At 43.0% G+C, this 21,907-nt stretch overlaps 1 protein-coding gene across 1 annotated transcript in view; it reads left to right on the top strand.

Annotated features, from left to right (window-relative positions):
* Nucleotides 1–21,907, top strand: part of ANTXRL (ANTXR like) — a 49,919-nt gene that overhangs the window by 18,681 nt on the left and 9,331 nt on the right. The window contains exons 10-17 of the mRNA XM_031607729.2: nucleotides 1,034–1,132; nucleotides 2,973–3,042; nucleotides 4,674–4,752; nucleotides 8,666–8,761; nucleotides 9,359–9,397; nucleotides 12,205–12,303; nucleotides 13,714–13,881; nucleotides 14,976–15,056. Coding sequence (XP_031463589.2) covers nucleotides 1,034–1,132; nucleotides 2,973–3,042; nucleotides 4,674–4,752; nucleotides 8,666–8,761; nucleotides 9,359–9,397; nucleotides 12,205–12,303; nucleotides 13,714–13,881; nucleotides 14,976–15,056 — 731 coding nt within the window. The remainder of the gene's footprint in view (nucleotides 1–1,033; nucleotides 1,133–2,972; nucleotides 3,043–4,673; nucleotides 4,753–8,665; nucleotides 8,762–9,358; nucleotides 9,398–12,204; nucleotides 12,304–13,713; nucleotides 13,882–14,975; nucleotides 15,057–21,907) is intronic.

The following is a 21,907-nucleotide window of genomic DNA, read 5'->3' as shown; positions in this document are numbered from 1 at the left end:
GTCGTCCCCGCTGTGGAGAAATGTAGTTTGGTCCTTTCTGTTCCCTCTGATTTAAAGTGACCAAGACATGCAGCCTGTAAATAGGCTATCGGTGCAGCAGCAGAGGTGCCTCCTATTCAGTTTGACAGCATCATTGCTTTGATTATGCTTACGGTATGAGGATGTGATTGAAAGGTTTTGTTGGATGTGGCATCCTACTGGCCACATCAACTCCCAGGTGTGGATGCAAGCCGTCAGCTTCTCATCAGAGTCACAGAAGCGGAGCCGACAGCGCAGCCAGCACACACCAGCTCCAACCTACCATCTCGCTGCCAGCGCTGCCCGGTTATTTCAGTGCTGACCTTTTTCCCTTCGCTATCTTGTCAAAAGCTGCAATCTGTGAGCTGACGGTAACTAAGAAAGAAAAGGACGCAGCCAGAGCCAGGGCGCAAAATTAAATGGAATTAGCCATTTCAACAGACCATCACCCAGCACATGCTAATGTTTGGGAGCATTCGAAGGGGCAGACTTCTCAGTGGCAACCAGCAAATCCCGTACCAGCTGTCCACATTTCCTCACGAGTCTGGGATTGATACTCAGTTGTCAGCTTGTGTTGGTGGGCAGGTTATTCCAAAGGCAGTTCTCGCAAGTGACTGTGCAGAATGGCAGTGATGGGGAAAAGAAGGGTAGAAGGGGTAATCAGTCCTGACAACAGTAGACCTCTAGATGTAGATTTTTACCTTTTGATGTTTTGTGTTGAAAGATTCAGTTAAATCTTTACGGTTGCTGCCTCTCAGGATTGGGGAGGGAGGGGAACATCTAACTACAACTTTATTTCAGCAAGCTGCTTTCCTGTAAAATTGAGAAACAAAAATAAACTTTCTTATCTGGGCATTTAGGTTACTAGGTGGGCAGGCTACAAGCTGCATCAGTGTGAAAGTCTGAATTCAGACATAGGGCAGAGGACAGCTGTCATCATGTACTTCAAACCACCCTGGAAGGGAATGCTGTATTTGAGCCATTTTTCATAATGCTTTTGTACTTCTTTTTACAGAACCCTTTCAAGTCGTGGTAAGAGGCAATGGTTTTTATCATGCAAGAAATATCGATCAGGTACTCTGCAGCTTCAAGCTCAATGACAGCATTACTATCAGTAAGTCTGAAGGGAGGGGTTCCATATCTCCTGTGACTGTGTCACCACATGGGATGCAGCCCCCCTCCTATGTAGTGGCTGTGGGGGAAGGTGGGTGGGGACCTGTATCTGGTAGGAGCTTGAAACTCATCCTTGTTCAATCTTAAAACCTTTGGGCACTGTGTGTGGGATTATGCAGGAGATGCTTCTGTACAGTGAATTTCAGCATTCATGTAATGATTCACATGGGGAATGTGTACAGCTGGTGAGGACTGGGCATCAAGTTTTAACAGGGAGAAATAAAATATCTTCCTATTTTGTATTTCACCTTCAGTAAAAATAAAGAATGCTACCTTGATGCCTTGATGATGTGTTCAAGCTATTTATTCACTGATTCAGAAGATGCTTACTATAAAGTAGGGCCCTTCAGCCCTGCTTCGCTCCTCTCTGGTGCAAGATGCCGGTCTCATGGCAGAGAATGTTGAAAGGTGGAAAATCCCTGTAATAGCTGTGCTCAGTGGGGTTTTTGGTTAGCTGTCTCAGCAACCAGGCAAAGGCCTGAATGGCCAAAAAAGATCAAGGGTACAGTTTCTCTGCAATCTTCTCCTTTTCCCTGAGAAGCAGGGTGTCTAGTGAGGTGGAGCATGGCATGGAGGAGGGAACTTTGTTCCTTCTGTATGTGTTGCCTTGTTGGCTGGACACAGTAGGGGCTTTCATTCTCTACCACAGCCAGACTGGTGCCTTCCCTAGCAGTGAATTCACTTACATGAGGGTGCTATGAATCGCTCCTTCATTTCCCATCCCAGTTGCCTCCATGAAGGCTGTGTTAAATAAACTCTGGTGGTCTCATTCCCATCAGGCTTATAGATGCTCTTTGCTGGGGATTTGTTTCTTGTGGTTTACCAGGTAGCCAGACTTCTGGCTTTTTCTGCCTTGCCCCTAATCCACTGGCACTTTGACTGGATTTTAAAATGCAAGCGCTAGGGCTGACATGGAAGTAGTGAGGAGGAAAATGGCTTTAATTCTTAATCTCCTCCATGGTGTGTTTTGCTTAGGTAAGCTAATATCATGAGACATTGATCTATGCTGTCTGTTGTTCCCCACCCACCCCCTAGCCTGGCCCTAAAACATACCACTGCAACTTTCCTTCTTCAGCAGAGATGAAGCCTCAGAAATGAGCTATGTTTTCAGATGACTTGGAGTGGGTGATGCAGGAAGGATCAATTCTCGTATCTGTTGTTACTAGAGGTATCTTTTTTTCCTAGATACAAAGAATGATCAAGACTCTAAAGTTATAAATAAGCAGGTAGCTTTTACCAGGCCCAAGCTTACTTGGGGGTGAAGAGGTTGCCTGGGATGACTCCTCACTGTTTTTTTCTGGCCAGGCACCTTAGTGCTTTGTTGGGCTATTTGGAGTGAAGTAGCAACTTGTGCGCTCTCATGCCTCAGTCACTCACTCTTAGGGGAGTTCAGTTTTGTTCATACTTCTGGTCCCTTTTGATCCCTTGGGTAACCAGAGTGGTCAGAGTATTCTATACAAGTAGATTTTGCATGTGCTTTTCAGGTAGCCAAGTATTGCTCAAGCAATGAGTATTGCTTAAAGGTAGATTCAAAATGGCTGACCACTGCCGTCAGGAACAGAAATCCTCCATTTCCTAGTGTGGTACCTCTAGCCTGATAATACCATATTAGCATCACCAAAAATGGTCATTTCAATGTTTGGCTTTATAATCAGTACCACTGAAGAGTATTGATTCTTGCCCTTACTGTGGCTCCCATTAATGTCAACACTTCTTCCGGGAATGACCTCCATGGAACAATCTATATTTTTAAATCTGACAGTACATTAATTCCTTTTCAGATGAGAAGCCAACTCTTGTTCATGATACTTATCTGCTCTGTCCTGCCCCAGTGGTTGAAGATGCCGGACAGTAAGTATTGCATTTACAGTATGTGAGGGGAGAGGGAGCTTCTGATGAGGATGTCATTACTGAGCCAAGGGCTCAGAATTTTGCCTGAAGTGCCAAACTAAAAAGGCTCAGTAATGTGAATAGGGCCATCCCGTATGTGCAAGATCACCTCCTAGTATGAGCCAGCATAGCTTCATTCAACACTGGGTCTTTGGCACAGCTTAACCAAACGCTTTATTGGACTATGGTCTCCTACAGCGGTCTTGCAGTGCTGGAGATGAAGCTGACATGAATAGTAGTGTGGTGTTTTATGTTTTTGAGTTCATTGGTGCTCTTTGCCAGTCTGGTACTGGTGGGGAGAGTCAGCAGTTTTGTATGTGATCCTCTAAGTTTATGTATGGAGTACTGCAGCCATGCGTACTGTTGGACCCAACAGGAGGTAAAAATAGGGCTGGTGGTTAAAAACTCCCACATCAGCTGTGCTACAGACTTCTCACTTCATTGGGCTAACACGATGCATGCTGTCTCCAGAGGTGCCAGTGATTATGGTGACTCAGTGTGCCCATGTTAGGCCTCGCTCTGCTTCAGTGGATGCTGGTGGGTGTTAGGCTCCTGCCCAGGATGCTGCAGTCCAAATAGTAGCAGGTGTTTCTGCACTACAGCTGCAGAACTTTGAGGGCTCTGCCTGAGAGGGGCTGTCTAACAGGACTTCATGGTAGCCTCCCCACATGAATCCAATACAGCTGAAAGGATGTCAGCTGTGAGATGACTTGGAGAAAAATAGAGTTAATGATAAGAGTGGGGACAGAAGATTTTTGAGTATGCCTATGCCATTTATCCTCAGCTCTGTTTCTATTCCCTTTTTTTGAGGCCAAAAGTTAACTGAATTCCAAGCAATCTTTTTCATTTTGGTAGAAAATTGATGCTTGATTTGAATTCCTTTGCTGCTGTTGTAGATGTTGCTTCCTGTGTTTTGACCCTGCTCTGCTTTGGCTAGCACTGGTGTTTTTCAGCTGTCTTACAGACTCCAGGAAGACGTGGCATAAAGCTGTGGCTTCCTCTCTGGTGATCTAGATCCTTAAATACCTTGCAGAGACTGAGGGGAAAGCTTCCCTCCCCTTCCCTACATGTGGGAGATGCTTTTTTTTCTTCAGACTTTTTTCTCTAATACTGGAGAATGATTAAGGCTGGATTTTGCTTTAATTTCACTGTCATTTAAGTCTTTTTCCTTTGACCTCATGCAAGATTCTGACTTGACTTGAATATATTTAAAAACAAACAAAACCAGTCTGTCTCTTTGCAGAAACAGTTTAAAATAAAAGCAAAGGCTGCTTGTGCTATCTAGGATAGTATTGCAAGCATCTGAGATCTCATTTTAGCTCTATCCAACTGCCCTTTTCCCCAGATGAGATGTTTTTTTTTAAAAAAAAAAAAAGCGTATGCCCCAAATCAATTAAGCCAGTGTAAAATGGGTGACTCCTGGGCAAGCGGAGGGATAGCAGCAGGTAAGCACCTGCAGCCACAGAATGCCTTGACTCAGCAGGGAATGTTACCCATGCATGTTCATGAGCCAACGGCTAAAACAGCCAGAATAAAAGGAACAATGGATATAGAGATGACACTAAAAATAAGTGTATCTGTTTGTGCTTTAGGGTGGTTTTCCTACAAGTCAGCATGAACAATGGGCTAACGTTCATCTCCAGCTCTGTCAGCATCACCAGCACACAGTGTGTAAGTAATTGCAATGGGGCTTGACAGAGAAACCATGAGATCTTGGGAAGCGGCGGTGGCTCTTCAGGCAAACCTCCTTGACTGAGCACGAGTTCCCTGCAGCTGCAGCACCACTGTTGTTGACTGGATCCCAGCAAAATTTCTTTGAAATATCACCAGGCTAGTTAAGACTAAACCATTACTGATGGTGGCTAGATCATGGTAGATTTACAGATTGAACAGTTGCAACAAAACCACTCCTTGCCCATTCCTATTCCAGAAAAAAGAGAAGTCCTTATAGGTAGGCTCTACCTGAAAGGGAACCCAGAAAAAGGGGCAAATGAACATCAGGAAGCAATACCCTGTTGAGCATTGGGTTACCTATAGGATCTGGAGTGAAATGTGCAGCTGCCAGGACTTATACCTAGAAGGGCCACAGCATAGAATACCCTCTGAACTTTAAGGGGTACTGTCTGTTTGGACATTACTACATTTGTTCTTAGACCTTCACAATTTACCTCTAGTTCAGGCATTTTTCATTTCCAGTGAGGTGATTGCTTTTCTCTTGGTGTCATGTGGAATGTCATAGGGAATGGCCAAAAAGAGATAATATCCTCTCATTCTGGAGTGAGATTCCTGGTACCAGGCTGCTGCCCATCCCAGACAAGGGAGGATGTGCTGCTGTGGGATGGCAGTGGCTGGGATACATACCTCCTGGTTGATGTCAGGCAGACCACTTATCCCCAGGCTAAGGTATCCAAGTGATCTTTAAGCAAAACTTGATTTTAGAATTAAAAAAAAAAAAAAAGAAAGAGAAATAAAAAGCTGATACCAGTACTTGGTGCAAGCTAACAACAGTTTGCTTTAGCTAAAGATTTGGTCTTGTGCTTGTAGTCTAAAAAATTGCCAAAGAACCTGATACCAACCAAGTATTCTGTATTGAATTTGAGCTTTATTGTTACTAGTGTCAGAAGGACTTTTATAGCCTACACCAAATGCTGTCATATTGGTTTGTAATCATCATTGGCCTTTCTGACAGCTGCAGAGCAGAAGGGCAGGAATGAAGACAAACAGTGACTGGAGCTTACAGATTTGATTTCGTGATGTTTTCTGCATTGCAGTTGGGAAATTTTGCACCAGATTGCTGGAACAGCCCAGGGTGTGTGGATGCAGAGTCCAGCAGAGATGATTTTGCTGCATCATCTGTTTTATTATTATTTTGGTTTTTTTTCCAAAATTTTCCTCCACGTTTTCTGCAGCGAAGACTTAAATTTCCATGTTTTCTACTCCCTTTTGAGCCCAAAGAGAAACACAAATGTTAACTGGTACATTTGATTACCCACATGTAATTTATTTCTAATGGAGGCTGAAGTCTTAGCCTTAGCTGGGATCCCCACAGGCCAGAGGGTGGATGCAGAAAGCTTTCTTCTCAACAGCCTTAGGATAAAGAGGAAACTCCAGTCTACAGTCCTGTCAATCTCGTGATTTTTGCCCAGCTCCTGCGGATTAAACACAAAGGACTCCTGATTCTCATCTTGTACAAGAAAGACCATCTCACTCCAGTTGTATCCCATAAGTGAGAAGGCTGGTGGTTCGCTTTCCAGCTTTGTTCTAATCTCATTCGTTTCACTCTTATTGTTTTATAGACTCCCTCCATTTCCTTTCCTCTCCTGCTCCCCTCTCTGTGAGCGGCAGCCAGCTGGCCTGCTCAGCCCTCCTCCCCAGCTGGTGCTTCTGTCCTTTCTGTACAGTAAGTATCTTCTCTTGACTTTACTCCCAAAGCCTCTGTGTGATCCCTGCGCTCATTTCTGTTCAGCTGCATGAAGTCTGCTATTTCCTTTTCAAAGTCCAGCTTCACTGTGATGCTTTGTGTGTTTGTTCACTGAAAGAGGACTCTCTAGCTTCTTGCTGCCAACAGCTCCTGAGCTGCTGCTGGCAAATGTCTTGGTGATTTATATGAGCACTTAGCATGGGAAAAGCAGTGCCTGGGAACAGGGCAAGTAGGCAATGTGTGTTTGGAGTAACAGTAGCTGTAATATGTACATATCCATGGCTCATGCCCTGCATTGGTGCTGTGCTTGTATTTGCTATTAAGGAGTGCATGAACTCTTCTACAAAAATGATGTTTAATCATTCTTTTATCAACGAGCTGGCTTCAGTGGGAGTTCATGCTTCGCGGGTGTATTAGTGCTACATGGAGCAGTGAGTGGACCAGAGGTGGGTGGCAGCATTGAGCTGCAGCTGGGTAGTGTCTTCTAACAGGACTCCTCCTGTGCCTGGCACTCCACGTTAGCCTTCTCCTGCTGCCTGACCTAACAAAAGGGGTGAGCTATGTAGTGTATCCCAGAGCAATTTGTTGTGTCAGTGACAAGTGACAGAGCAGTGGAGAAATGGTGATGCTACAGAGTTATGGGATCCTAGGCTAAGTACCTAGGAATGGTGTAGGAGCCATGGAAAGGTTCATGTCTTGAATGTGCCAGTCCTGACAGGTCTAGGATTTGGCCTGAGGAGGAGCTGGGTGCCACTCAACACCTCATCCAGATTTCACAAAGCTCTTCCCAGCTGGTGATTTCTTTTCCACCCTCAGCCTCTTTGCTGACTGGGGGGAAAACAAACCCACTGGGTTTTGTGAGAAGAGGCTAAGTATGAGACTTGTGTAGTCTTGTCATGGGAACTCAAGTAATTTTCTTATTTAACAAGGTTGAATCTTATGGACTTTGACCTACATTGGAACTTGCTTTCTTTCTGTTTATTCTCCCAACTATCCTTGTTTGAAAATGCTGTACAGCTTTCTCTTCTAGCCAGCTCCCATTCCCTCAGCCTCACTCACAGACTTCAAGTTCTTTTTACCTCTTCCTGGTACTAGGCTGTCCTCCAGTTTGCTACCAAATTTTTCCTGTTCTTTGGTACTCCTGTTGCTAGTGAATTGAACCTCTTAAACTCAGAGAACTTACTTTTGAAGAGGTTTTCCACAACTCTAGACACCAGAACTAATTTTAACTCCATCCTGGAGCCCATTGCAGTCCAAGGAAACTGCACACCCCTCCATGCCATTACCCATCTGCATCAGATGTTGGATTTTCAAAAACCACATGCACTGTATGTTCTGCAGGGGCCAAGCAGCACATTGAAGACCTTCTTTCCTGTAGTCATCAGAGCAATATTTAGCCAGCCGATCTTCTGAATGCATTGTCATGAGTGCAATACACAATCCCTCGAGATTTACACAGGAAAATCAGAGCTCTTCAAGTATTAACACTTTTTGTTAATAACACTGTTTTGAACGTAGATCTTCCCTGGCCCAAGACTCCCACATGCAGAGTAGGTAGAATCAGTAATGATCAAGACAAAGCAATCCTGAGAAGCTCACCAGAACCAGCGGTGTTAAGGACTAGTTTAAGTGCTCAGGCTGGGGTTGAGTGCAGCTCAAGGCAATGGAGGCAGGCTTAAGAGCTGATGACAAATTGTATGATGTTGATACGCTGACAGTTACCTGGTTGATTTCAGCTGCAACATTCCTGTTCTTAGAGTATCAGCATTGATACGTTATGCATCTCTAGTAATGAAATATTATTCTGCACCATTGAGTTTGATCATGTAGTTTGAAATATCCTTCTGACAGTACTAAGGGGACCTCTCAGGACAAGTTTGGGGATAGTTTGTATACAATTTTATCACCTTTGAACCTAGTGAGCTATAAGCATACCATGAATTATGCATATACATACCAGAAACAGGAGGTACTTTCCTGAATCATGATTCCAGGTACAGATTTGTCACACTAAATATTGATGAGATCCTAATGATGAGAGTAATGTTCTGCACCACCTAGGTGAGGCCGTGTAATGTGGGAATCCTGACTTGTATAACTTCAGGCCTCCTACCTCATTTGTGATGTATGCAGATAACTCAAAGGCAATCATCTTGTTTGCAGCTGACTGGAACCATCCTTTTCATTGCTCTCCTGATTCTCTTTTTGCTACTGGCTCTGGCTCTTCTTTGGTGGTTCTGGCCCCTGTGCTGCACGGTGGTAAGTACAGATTTATTTACTTATTTTTTTACTTGATATCAAGTTCTATTTCTGACTCGCTTCTTGCTAAAATGATAGTGATGATTTGGGCCTCATGTAGTACAGTGACTGTACACTGTTATTGACCCTGTAATGCATTTAATTCAGCAGAGCAGGCAAGATCTAAATCTTACCTGAAGTCAGAAACTTTCATCGGAGACTTCATTGAGTGAAATGATTGCTAGACACCTTGAGGTTTACATTAATGAATTTCTCTGCAAACATTTTAAAGCACCTGTAAAATAGTATTGCTTAAAAATAATTTTATTTTTAAGTCATAGTGAATGTTGTGGAGCTGAAAGCTCTGGGTGTTTCACAAGGTCCAGTAAGCACTGGCCAGGGCTGGAGACATACATGTGATGGTCCTGGTGCTGCAGCACGGATATTGCTATCAGTGTGAGTAATGATAATCTGGTGCTTATGTGCTCTGTGATTGAATGTGAGGAAATAGAGCCAGGCAATTTATCTATGATAAGCAAAAAGTACAGAGGGCATAGCCCTGATGTGGAAGAAACCCTGCCATTAACTCGGATTCCTCCCACCGCTTGTATATTCCAGGTGATCAAGGAGCCGCCTCCACCACCACCTCCGGAGCCTGTAAGTATGCTATTTCTGACCTGTCTGCAGCTGCTGTAGTGCAGTGTGCTGCCCGGGAGCGTCACCCCTGTAGATGCTTTAATGACACCTTGAAGGCTGAGAGAGGAAGTCTCTGGGGTCAGGACAGTTATTTCTGCCTACTGGCCTCTGTACAGCAAAGTTATTTCCATCCACAAAGAAAGTAGATGCTTAACTCAGAAGTCCACAACAGTTCCTACAGGTTTTTTTTGTTCCTTCTGCTGTGTGTCCATCACATAGTTATGTAGGAAAATCTTTGCTTCTTCAGCAGCAAAACCATTGTGCTTAAAGCTGTCCCTCCTCCAGCAGAGCTGCTGTTCCCTAGAGGGGAGTACAGAACAAAGTCAGGCAGCTGAAAGAAAAGACAGTGAAGGCTGCATTCCTGTGGCTTTTGTACAGGAGAGGGAGCAGGAGGCGGGCCCTAGCTGTGGTTCTGCTGCAGCCTGACCCTTGGCAGGATGCTTGGCCCTTCTGTGTTTAGGTTGTGAGCTGTTGGAAGAAGGGTTGTACTTTCTTTGAGATGGTAACTCACAGAGGCCCTGGTCTCAGATTTGGTTTCACTCTGTTATTTTGATAGAAATAATAGCAATAAATAAACGTATCTCCAGAATGAACTCATGGCTGCCTTTATTCCTTTTCTAGGCACAGACAGCTAAAGGGTGAGAAAATATTTACCTAACCCACAACAGAAGCTTACAACTTGCTGCTAACTTGCTTGTAACATGGCACAAATATCAGGAGGCAACCACAGCTGCAGTTTTGATGTTGCCAGAGGCCACCATTGCTCTCTGTGATTCTGTTGCTTGCCCTGAGCAGCAGCATTGTGACAATTTGACTTGAGAATATGCACCAAAATAATTCTGGTTTTGGGGTGATTAATGTTGTCATGAGGCATAATCACAGCCATGCTGTGTTTGAGGGAGATTTCAGAGAGTTTTGCACCCTGACAGTAGAGTTCCCAGATGCTTTGGGATTATTCTGATCAGCAGAGAGTTTAGGCCAGCACACATCCTCTTTAAGCTTCCTGAAATACCAGAAAATACAGATGTTGCTCATCCCTTTACTTGGCCCTGAGTCTACCTGCCATGGATCACTGTTTCAGGATAAATAGCACTAGCCTCCCTATGTACAGCATCCTGTCTTCTACCTGATATAGTCTGTCACTAATGCTATTTAACTGAATATAGATATCTAAATCTTGTTTGAAACCACAGGTATTTGATTTCTAACACTTTTTGAAGTGTATGTGGTGGTTTTTAATGTTGCTTTGCTATATATGTTTAGTGTAGGAGCTATTTAGTATAAACTCCTTATCATTAACAGTTTCGCTACTATCAGATTTTCCAGCAATGAGAGTTGTTAGGTGCAAAGAATTTAAATCTGTTAGATTCCATGGAAGAGGTAGGGTTTTTTAATAATAATAATACTCCAGTCCATACAAAGTGAAACACAAATGAATTTAAACTGCTGATGTAGTTCACTGGGTGCTGTCTCAGATGTGGTACAAAATGAGTTTGTGTATTACAGTCTTCCAAAACATCAACAAAACAATCATGCAACGACTTCTTTGTGTTTCTGAGATAGGGGTAGAAAAATCCTGTAGAAGCAATGGAAATGTCAACTCTAGTCTTGCCTGGCCATAGTAAAGAATTTGTTGGAGGAACTGACCCATGAACCATAGCTGAGAGTTGAGATGTCACTGAATAAATGATGGCAATAGCTCTCTTCAAAGCACAACCGAAGAGTTAAATAAGAATAAACAAAAATGAAGACAAGCTTTTTAGAAGATCTTATTGGCTTTTGGACTCTCAGCTTCATATTCACAGAGATGCGTAAGGGCCACTGCAAGAAAATGTCATTAAGTAACCTGCTAATGAATTGTGTCCTCTGCTAATTGAGTTTCACTTGATTTCTTTTTATTTTGTTTTATTTATATTTTTGATAAAAATGGATTCCAGAAACAGCTTCTAGTACTGTACTTATGGTGTGACTTTTGGCTGTCTTGACTCAGTGTAATGACTGAGTCTGAGAAGTCCCAGTGACTTCTCCCAGCTCAGGATGATAGAATTGGGAAAGTGTTCCCAGGGTTTTTGAACCAGAAACGTTTGCCAGCTTTTAGTTATGCAAGAACAGAACAGTGAACATGAAGTAAAACTCTGATTCAGATTCTCCCACGTTCAGAAGGAAAAAAAAAAATCCAGTCTTTATAATTACAGGTCAGAAACTCTGGATCTGAGCTTCCTGAAAATTTGGAGATGCTCCAGTCTCAGTTCCAGCTCCAAACTGTACAGCTTGAGCCAGACTCTACAAAGAATCAAGCAGCACAGAACAACTGGTTACAGCTGCCATGAGAAAAGGGCTTGATGCACATGTTAGAAATCTCACAGTGGTAGCTTTTTCCCTGTTAGGTGACATTAAATTCTAAAGGCCCAATTAATAAATGAGTCCTTTGGGTTAGCTGATTGCAGCATTTTCTGCACAGCTTAGTGACAAGCCAGTATAATGTGCAATTCATCTGCACTTTGCTGTCCCTTAAAAGTCAGTTGTGATTTTGAAGCTCAATGCATATTTGATTAAATAAAAGCTGCCTGAAGAGGAGAGGGGAATAGGCAGTCCTCCTTGGCTTCCCCAGTTAAAATTGCAGCTGCAGAGACAAGAGACTTTTTTGTTTTTTGTCAGCAAGTAAGTGTAACGCACAAAGCCAAATATCCAAGGATTGAACTGTAGGATGTTCATTTTTTTCCCATTTATATGAGAACAACAGTAACATCTCCCTGTCTTTCCCACAGGAGTCAGATGATGAAGATGGATTGCCGAAGAAAAAGTGGCCAACCGTGGATGCATCTTATTATGGAGGCCGAGGTGTTGGTGGAATTAAGAGGATGGAGGTATCGTGGGTTTTTTTTTCTTTTATAGTTCCTTCTAAATGATCTCAACTATATACTTTAATAATGTTTTTGTGCAAACAAAAAAAATCCTACAAAAATTTTGTTGGAATACAGGCCAGGTTTTAATTAAGGCTTGTCTACCTGATTGCACCTGCCGTCCAAGTATCAGACATCGAGCTGCCACATTTGCATGAGTAATTAATTGAATATAGCACTATGAGCAGGGGGAAATGTGCAGGTTAAGGAGTGGGATAAGCACCAAAAGTTCTAATTTACTGAGTCAAACCATTCAGTTAGTGCAGTTGACTCCTATTCTGTTGTTTACTGCAGAGTTGTACTGGTTTTTAGTATTTGAGCATGTCATCTATGCTGTTCATTGGTGGCTGGAAGCAGTTGGATTTGGGAATTAAAAACAGTGGGTTTGGGTTTTTGTTTTTGTTTTGTTTTTTGTTTTTTTTTTTTTAACTCTTTCATTTGAGCATTAGCTCCTAATGCACAAAAGCTTGCCCAGGGAAAATTTTACTCTTGGTTCTCTGTGTTGAAATTTGTTGATAAATCAGGGAGCTATCACTCATTCATATCTGCTGAAGGTCTAATGGCAACTTGTAGGGATTTCACTCTAGGTACTATTATCAGATCTAACTGGCAGCTAGGGGATATGGGCTAATGTCCAAACCAGAATTAAAGCAATGGCTTCTCAGCAAGGACCTGAAAGTCTGGAAAGCCTGCAGTCAAAGTACTGTGTCTTAACATCCTTAACCATTTTCCTCTGAAGAATGTTTATCCTTGGTACTGAACAGCTTCATGGATCACATGCTATCACTGAACACAGGTTCACGTTTCTGCTTGAGTCAGACTACAAAAGCAGTTTTTTAGCTTGAAATGAGCAGTGTACATTGTATGAGGATGAAGTTCCTGACCTCTTTTGTGGCTGTACATGGTCGTCTTTAGAAGAACTGTTTTCACTATGGGCTGCTACTCTTAAGCTATCAGATCCTTGCCTGCTAACCCAATTTTCATTTTGGAACTAATCAACAGGAGCAGCACAGAGGTATTTATAAAAACCACCTTCCTTCAAGTAGTACTGATGCCTGCTTTTTGAGTGAGGCAATAGGAATATACCTGTGTCCTAGCAGAGCAGGGCAGAGTGCTTTGGATTTCATTTGGAAATGGGTTAATCTGTCTTGAATGCCATAACATAGCACAACACATCATGTTGTGCAAATACTGGTGGTTCAGGTTGCTTTTCAGAGTTAACATATGGCTCTTAAGGGCATATTTCTGACTACAGTGCCTTCATGAAATTGGGTTCCTGTCTGATGATATTTGGATCACCCGATGGAAGTAGGTAAATACCTGCTTGTGGGGACCACCGTAGTGTCTGTACTTAGTCTGCTCTCCTGGCTTCAGGTGCGGTGGGGAGATAAAGGATCAACAGAGGAAGGAGCAAAACTGGAGAAACCCAAAAATGCCATTATTAAGCTGCCAGAGCAGGAGTATGAGCCCTGGGAACCTAAGCCGAAAAAGCCCCATGTGAGAAAGCCTCCTTCCCAACGAAAGTGGTACACTCCAATCAAGGTAAGGAGACCATCTCTTAGTTTTATGAACTCTATTTTGTCCTTCATGATGCTTTCCTACCTCTTAAGTGTAAGCTACACTTCCTATTTAGAAAAATGGCCAATATTCCTCGATTTTGCCACTTTTGGGAACTTTTGTTGCTCCAGGCCCTGTGTTGTCTCAGTTTTCTGAGGAAAGTGGAGGGTGTTAAGGGACAAGAGCGGAGATCTTCCCTCCCACAGCTCACCTCTTGGTCCTTTTGCACAGCTTGGGTTTCAACAGCAGATATCCCAACTCTTCTGGCAGGGGGACCCTGCTGCACTCCATTTTGAGGCATGCTGCAAAGAAGTTCAGATAAAGAAAGTGCCTTGTACTTGCTTTGGTTGCACAGTGGCTAAGGCCTGGGGTTGGGATTCAGTTCTATTCCCTCATAGCTCAGCCACAAGACATAGTGTCTGATTTTGGGCGAGTCCCTGAGTCTCTCCATGCTTTTTCATCCTCATTTCTCCTGTGTCATTATAGTATCTGATGTCTCCCCATCTCTAACCTATGTATCCTCACACAACCCCGCAGCTGTTATCTCAGCTTACAGCCAAGGAAGCTGGAGGGCTTGTGCTGGTGAAGGCAGTAACATACAACATTTATCCAGAAATCTGTGGCCAAATCCCAAACCAGTGTTTAGTGTGTGCAGAATGAGACCCTCCCCCCACCCCCTATCCTGTCGTGTATGCTTCTAGGATGGGTTTAAAAGCACTTAAATTTCTTGGCTGGAAAGTACCTGTGAGTGATGCCAGCCTAGGTCTTGTGGCTGTTTATCCAGTTCAGTAGATACTTACTTTTCTGTCTTTTGTTAACGTAGCTCCCAATTGTGCCTCTGTGGAGCTGTTTAAGCTACAGTCATCCTCATTTCATTTTGAGCAGAGTGAGTTTCTCCCCCTTGGTTATAAGGTCCGTGTTACCACTCTGAGTCTCTGTTCTGGCTGTCCAACAGGACAAGGGCACAGGAGCAATTTTCATGCATTTTGATGCAGAAAGGCTGTATCTACTCGGCTGTAGTTTAATTTTGTCATGTTCTCCTAAGCCTTCTTGGTCATGTCAGATGTTTTTTATTCCAGGGCAAACTTGATGCACTGTGGGCTTTGGTTCGGCGAGGCTACGATCAAGTCTCTCTTATGAGACCACAGCCAGGGGATAAGGTAAGGTGTCATAAACAACACCTGACTGCCATGTCATTGCTCTGTTAGCAGCAGCAATGCTCTGTCCTTTGCCTTGCTTTTTTTTTTTTCTGTGAGCTTGTCTCCTTTTTACATTACCTTGAGGCTAAAAACTTGTCCTGAGAACCAGAGGCTTCAAATGAGCTAAAATGTTTGCAGTGGCATTTATTTAATAGTATTGCCCCAAATGATCAACATCTCCCCTGTCTTTTTCAGCACTGTAAGTTCTTAGTCTTGCTTTCTTGGGAGCATGTGTTGGAGTCGAAGGAAAAATTCTTTGTAAACTCAAAACTAGCAGTTTTGAATTTAAAATGTAGTAGTAACATTGCAACGTTATTTTTCTGATGTTGGGTAGGAGGGATAATTACTTTCCAGATTTAATAATAGCGTTAAGTGACTGTATTGTTCATAGTTTCTCACATTAGCAGGTGATGAAGAAACAAACTCTAGTAAAGTTAATGGAAAATATAATTTCCTTAGAGCTCTGTGCAGAGCCGCATCTCTTCCTTGGGGCCTGTGTGGAGGGATAGGGTATTTTCCTGCCTTGATAAACTCAAATGCAGGTCAGGAATTGATTCCTTGTTGGAGGAAGCAATGAGTTTGTGACTCTGAGCTACAAAAGTCCACTCCACTGCAGTACTAGGAGCTTCCTGTTGTCTGTTCTGTTACTCTAGAGGAACAACTCCAAGGGAGTTAAGTCCTGCTGCTTCTGTTTCACCTTCACATTTGGCTTTCTGTGGGGGAGCTCTGACATGCAAGTTCCAAGCAGAGAAGGCGGTATCTTTCTCCCCTGCCCTACAGCCCCTCTCTGCCAGAATCTCTACATTTTATCAGTACTTAAACTTCAGTCTTTTCCATTTTTCTTTTGGTGTGCAAAGGACAAGCTCAGCTTCCCATACTACTTTGTAAAATGGCCTTTTAACTTCTTTCACCAAGCTGCATTTTCAGGGCAGCTGTGCTCGAGACACCTTATTTATTTTTTAAGCACGATCTGGAGCTTCTGAATAGGCTCTTTAGGCCCAGCTGTATTTTGATAGCACTAACATTGTATACTACGTATCTATCCCCTGCCTTTTCCTGGCTTGGCGAGTACATTTCTATGGGTGCAGAGCACAACAGAGCCTCTGTTATCCTGTGCGGCCGTGAAACATGCAGGGGCTGGCTCAGAACAGGGATGCTCAGTTACTTGCCCTCCAGCCCTGCTGCGGGGGGAGGATGAGGGACTCAAAAGGGGCTGTGTAAAACAGAGCAAGCTGAAGGATTATTGTATCGGGGCAAACATTAGAAAATCAAATGTACATCTGGGAAATAGGGTGGAAAGAATCCTATTGAGCCAGATTCAGTGGAAGAATGAGATAATCTGTTCCCTGGTCTGTGAAATTAACTAAAGCTGAAGAATTTTGAAAGGGAAACAAGAAAATGACTGGCCATCACTCTGTTGTATAAATAAAGGATATTACAGGCCTGTGTTTCACGGAGAGATCTAGCACAGAGAAGAACAAGGTTATTATGGATTATTCTGTTGACTTTTCCAGTAGCAATCCCATGGTGGAAAACTGAGTTTGAGTCTGGCTTTTGGTGAGGAAGGAATATGTAAACAAATCATAGAATCGTTTGAGTTGGAAGGGACCCTTAAGGGTCACCTAGTCCACCTCCTCTGCAGTGAATAGGGACACCTACAGCTCGGTTAGGTGCTCAGAGCCCCATCCTTGAATGTCAGCAGGGATGGGGCATTCGCCATCTCTGTGGGCAACCTGTGCCAGTGCCTCAGCATCAATATTGTAAAAAAAACTTCTTCCTTATATTCTATCTAAATCTCCCCTTGAAACCATTTCAAAAATCATAATATACATAACATACCTATGTATACTTGCATGCATAAGTCCTGGCTAAAGGATGTCAGTGCTATGGGTGATCTGGCTGCATGGACAGCTCTGGCTGCATGGAGCTGGGCAGCCCTCAGAGCCAAGGAGATGACAAGGCACTGCTGCCCAGATATGTTGTCAGCAGTCAATAAGCATTGGGTTTCTGCTGGTAGTTCTGGAGGCACTGTGCCTTGTTGCGTGGTATTCTTCCAAATGGCACCATCCAGAGGCCAGAGAGATTGCACCATTGCTGTTTTTGCAGGGTTTTGTTTTCTGGTTTGTTTTTATATGTTTTGCTGTTGTTTAGATTGTGGATTTTTTCTTTTTTCTGGCGGCAGGGAGGTGTATGCTTTTTTCTTTTTTTTCTTTTCTTTTTTTTTTTTTTAAGAAAAGGAAATTGCATAGATCTCTATTCAGGAAAACTTGAAGTTTAGAAGGCAAAAAAGCCACAGTTTTGGGAACTGGCCTTTGCATTAATGATGTGGAATATTCCTATTTCCGAATATCCAAAAATCAATTAAATTATCTTTACATTTTCAAGGATTACAAGAAATATCAGCTCCCACTGGAACAAGATAGCTCACCAAAATTAACATTCTCCAAACTTTATTCAGTTAGCCCTAATTAAAAATGTTATTTTCCACTTGTTTTTGCTCAGCTGGGCACATTAGCTTTTTCTATTGGTGAAAAGTAGGGCTGAATTGTTTTTGTTGTTTTATTGTCATTAAATATTATGATGAAAACATCCACAATTGAACGGAGGAAAAAAAATCACAGAGCTTTTTTGGGACAGGAATGTTTTGACATTAAAGCGCTCTTTAAAAGCTTTTGAAAAGCAATTTTTCATCTTTAGAAACAGCTAGATTTCAGAGCTTTTCTTCCTGAAAAATACTTGTAGAATGCAAGACTGCACTGTGCCTAGAGCAAACAGCCCTTTGGTGTCCTGCGGGCAGCTGGAGCTTGGCAGATCCCAATGGGCACTTGTGCTAGAGCTGCAGAGAGGGATCCCATAGGGCTCATTCACCCCAAGGCTGCTGCCCTTCCCTTCCTCCCCCAGGAATCTGGGGCTTAGAGCACCAGAAGTCATGGATCAAAAGTGAGGTTGTTACCAATACCAGCAAGTAAATATTAAAAGCCCAAAGATGTGTGGAGAGGAAGGTGAGATGCTTCTTACGAACAACCTCTTTAGTTGCTGCTTTCAGCAAATTCATTTCTTTTTGCATTTCAGCACATGCTGTCACAGGAAATTCTCAGCAGCTTGGTTTACCAAAAACCACAGCTAAAAAATGATACTGTTCCCCCCAACCTCCCTAGCAGAATTGCTCTTGTTTATTTAAAGCTTTAGAAAGCAATCTCACTTTTGTCACTGAAAATTACCTAGAGCGGAGTGAGAATGTAGACACGGTTTTGATGTCACTGTCATCCTTGTATACCCAAGAGGCTACCTAGAAAAAGCAATGCTTGACCAGTTCTAACCTTTGGTTAGCACACGCAAAGCCTTTTTTGGGGAAAGGGACCTGAAGCAGACTATGGTACAAAAATTGAAGCTCTTTTTCCCCCTTTGTCCCCCAGAACTAAAGGTAAAAAGGAAGTGCTAAAGCCAAAAATTGCACTATGAGCTGCAAGTCATGCTGGAAAACAGAGATTGCATCCTTTCAAGTTAGAGTACTGGTGGCATGACTTTTGAATAAGTTGTGGTAGCTGCAACTCTAAACACTAGCCTTTGAAATTAGGAGGAGTATTTGAGTTCCTTATTTTTTGTGTTCCTTTTAAAGCAGCCATACTAAGGCTGGTGTGAACATCCAACTACTGATAAATTTTGAGCAACTCTTTGTAATGCTGACCATGATACCTATGTGCTTAGTTTTCCCAACTACAAAATCATGAGAATGCTGTCTACATTCATGATTTGTCATTACTTTCTGGCTGCTGACCACAGGTGATCAGTGGCTTGTGAACAGCTCACTGGGATGGCAGCACCCCTGTCACTCCACATGAACTGCCCTTGTGCCAGCACTAGTTGGAGCTCATGTTAATTACTTCTCTTCAAGACCAAGCAGTGGCTTTAGCAGGGTTCCCTGCAGCTCAGAGCTGCACTGTAATCACCCAAAGCTGCAGGGGGTGCTGGAAAAGCAACACTAAGCACCTTCAGACCATATGCATCAGGCTTCTGTCTTGCTCTGAGTTTTTATACCTTTGCTTAACCTTTCTGGAGCCAATTATCTTCATAAGCTGCTGAAAAATTAAAGGGACGGGGACACTGCCTGCCATAGTAGGTGTCACTTTTGATGAAAATGAGATGCATGTAGCCATTGTGTGACTTTTATTTCTCTTTTAGCAAAGGAGACCACTATTTGTATGGTAACAGGCATGACATGGGGGGGAAAAATATCTCCTTGGCCGTTATCCTAATGCTCAGTTCCCACGATGTGTCAAGCACTGCAGCTGGAAACATAATCAGCGATTAATGAGTTTCCTATCCTGCAAGAAGCCCACATACTGGCATTACTTCTCTTTTGCCAGGATCTTATAATTTCTGTCATGGAAGAAGAGTTTGCAAATTGGCTCTGTGGGCAGATGCAGCCCCTAAGGGGTAGCAGTGTGTCCAGGGCTTTGGGAGCCTGCAGCACACTCGACAACAGCCATAAGACGCCTTTCTGAAGAAGGGATGTAGATGCCAAGAGCTGGTGCTGCACAACAGAATGCAGAAGGATTGGCCGTAGGGTTAAGAAACTGAGCTGCAAAATTAGAGATCTTAGCTGTAGCTAATGTAAATCACTTTTTGTTTGTTGTACTCTACCTCCCCACTGATATAGATTAAATTCCAGGAGAGTGAGACTGTGCTCCTGTTGCCACTTTGAGTATGCCAGAGATGGGCATATGCACGTGAAGAGATGTTCCATGGCTAGTGCATTTAGTTGTTTCTTGGCAGCACCCTTGGATCAATGCTGAAGCTGTTATCTTTTTTCTTTTGAACTTCAGGGAAATGCACACACTTCATTGTCTTCTGAGTTGGGTCATAGTCCAAAACTTTATCTAACAAGCCTTCCATAGTGTTCTGCTTACGTACTTCTGAATTTTGTGTGGGAATCCATTTCTCTATATGGAGAATGAGTAGTGACCTTCCTCAGTGTAAGCACTCTGTAAGATAATATATTACTGTTACTGTTCATACTAAGTTTATTGTACAGAAGGTTAACTAAAGATGAAAAGATGCTGCATCTCTGCTGTCTACAGAGGAGCTGTAATTCTGGATGCCTCCGTTCTTGTATAATCTACTGTGGTTCCTCTTGTGGTAACAGAAGAAAATCTATAATCACTGCTATTATACATGGATAGTACAAATGCTCTACCCAACCTGAGAGCATGAGATGGTTTTTCTTTGTGGTGGGCCAAGATCTTATGTTTCTGGTTAAAACAAGGAAAATTAATAGCTATTTTCACCAGAAAGCTGAGAGTCTCCAGCATTACTCTATACAATAGGCGCGTAAAGAGCCTCGTGCTGCTCTTTTGTGCATACCACAATCCCAGTTAGCTCCTGCAGAGACAATCAAACAGTTCACCCTGGAAAGCACAATGTCATTTAAATACAGTTTGAACAAGACCAGTTATGGTCCTTTGTGGTCTCCTTTCCTCCTCCCAGTAACCAACCAATACCTCAAGTTTAAGCCTGTTGCACCCAGTGAATATTCGCTGCTCTAGTTGCTATGCTCCAAAGCCCTCTTTGCTCTAGGTGATGTAGAAATGCAGCCTCCTTTTCCCCAGAAATGCCAAGGAAAAAAGAAAAATCTTTTGCAAACCAACCACTGTTTTCTTCCCTTGAACCACATTCCTGTATTGTCAGCATACAAATGTGGAAATGTGTGGTACTGTGGTTGAAATAAGGGATGTGAGTCATGAGTCCTGAACTTGTATATTTTCCCAATTCCTTCCCTGGGTTGCTGCCTAACCTTGGGTAGGTGGCACGATCTAGCAGTGTCTCCTCACTTCCTCCCCTGGAGGAGCTTCATCCATCAAAGCTGATAGCAAAGAAGTAGATTGTGCATCATGAGTGCAGCTTTAGGTTTGACTTAAGCAGGATATTTCTGTCAGGTTTGGGTGAGGTTTGGTCTGGTGTGGCTATACTTGGAGGCTGGTAGTGAGCATCAAATATGACTGATGATGCATTATTTTATGCTTAATGTCACCAATTTCTATCCCAGAAACCCTTTCTGTCCTCAGAACCAACAGGCTGTATGGTCTGCACTTGGAGTTACTTCAGCCACAACCTCAGCAAGGTCCAAGACATGTGATGTTTTGTGCATTCCTGCAAGAAATCTTGTGACTCTGGCCCTTCTTTCAGGAGATGTCTGTAGCCCACTGCTGCATTTTATTGCTAAGACAGAGCTAGAAAAAACATGTAGCTCCCTGCTGAAAGGAGTGTAATACAAATTATTTAAATAACCCTGTCTTCATTACTGGGATGGATACTCCATGTCACCTGCTGTGTTGTCCTTTCCTTCTGTGCCTAAGCTGGATAAGTGGTAGCAGGCATGTGGTAGTTGAGTTGTAGGGATGTGCTCAGCATGAAGTTTATTTTGCTGATGGATCCTGAGTCTAGCTGAAAAGGGCCAATTTCCCTGTCTTGAGTTTTTTCTCCATCCGATTCCTAGAACTGGCTGATTCTGTTTTCTAATCCAGTGCTGTTGCATTGGATTTTAAACATAATAGATTGTTCCCAGAGGACCCATCCCTGACTTTAAGAGGTGCCATGTACGAGTGGGACTATGAGCTGAGGCACAGTGTCTGCTGATGTGCACATCCAGCTGGGCTCCAAGCAGTTTGCTGCTTCCTCTTGGATCATCTTTGTGTATTTTGCATTCATCTTGTTCTAATTTTCAATTTATTGAATGTACTTATAGCCACTATAGGGAGCTCACTGTTAGCATATGAGTGATTTATAACCCACAGCATGCTGATTTCCTTTTC

Source organism: Phasianus colchicus, chromosome 8, assembly GCF_987193195.1.
Source record: "Phasianus colchicus chromosome 8, bPhaCol1.hap1.1, whole genome shotgun sequence".
NCBI classification, from domain to species: domain Eukaryota; kingdom Metazoa; phylum Chordata; class Aves; order Galliformes; family Phasianidae; genus Phasianus; species Phasianus colchicus.
Note: the sequence above shows the minus strand (reverse complement) of the source record. Positions and strands in the feature narration are given on the sequence as shown.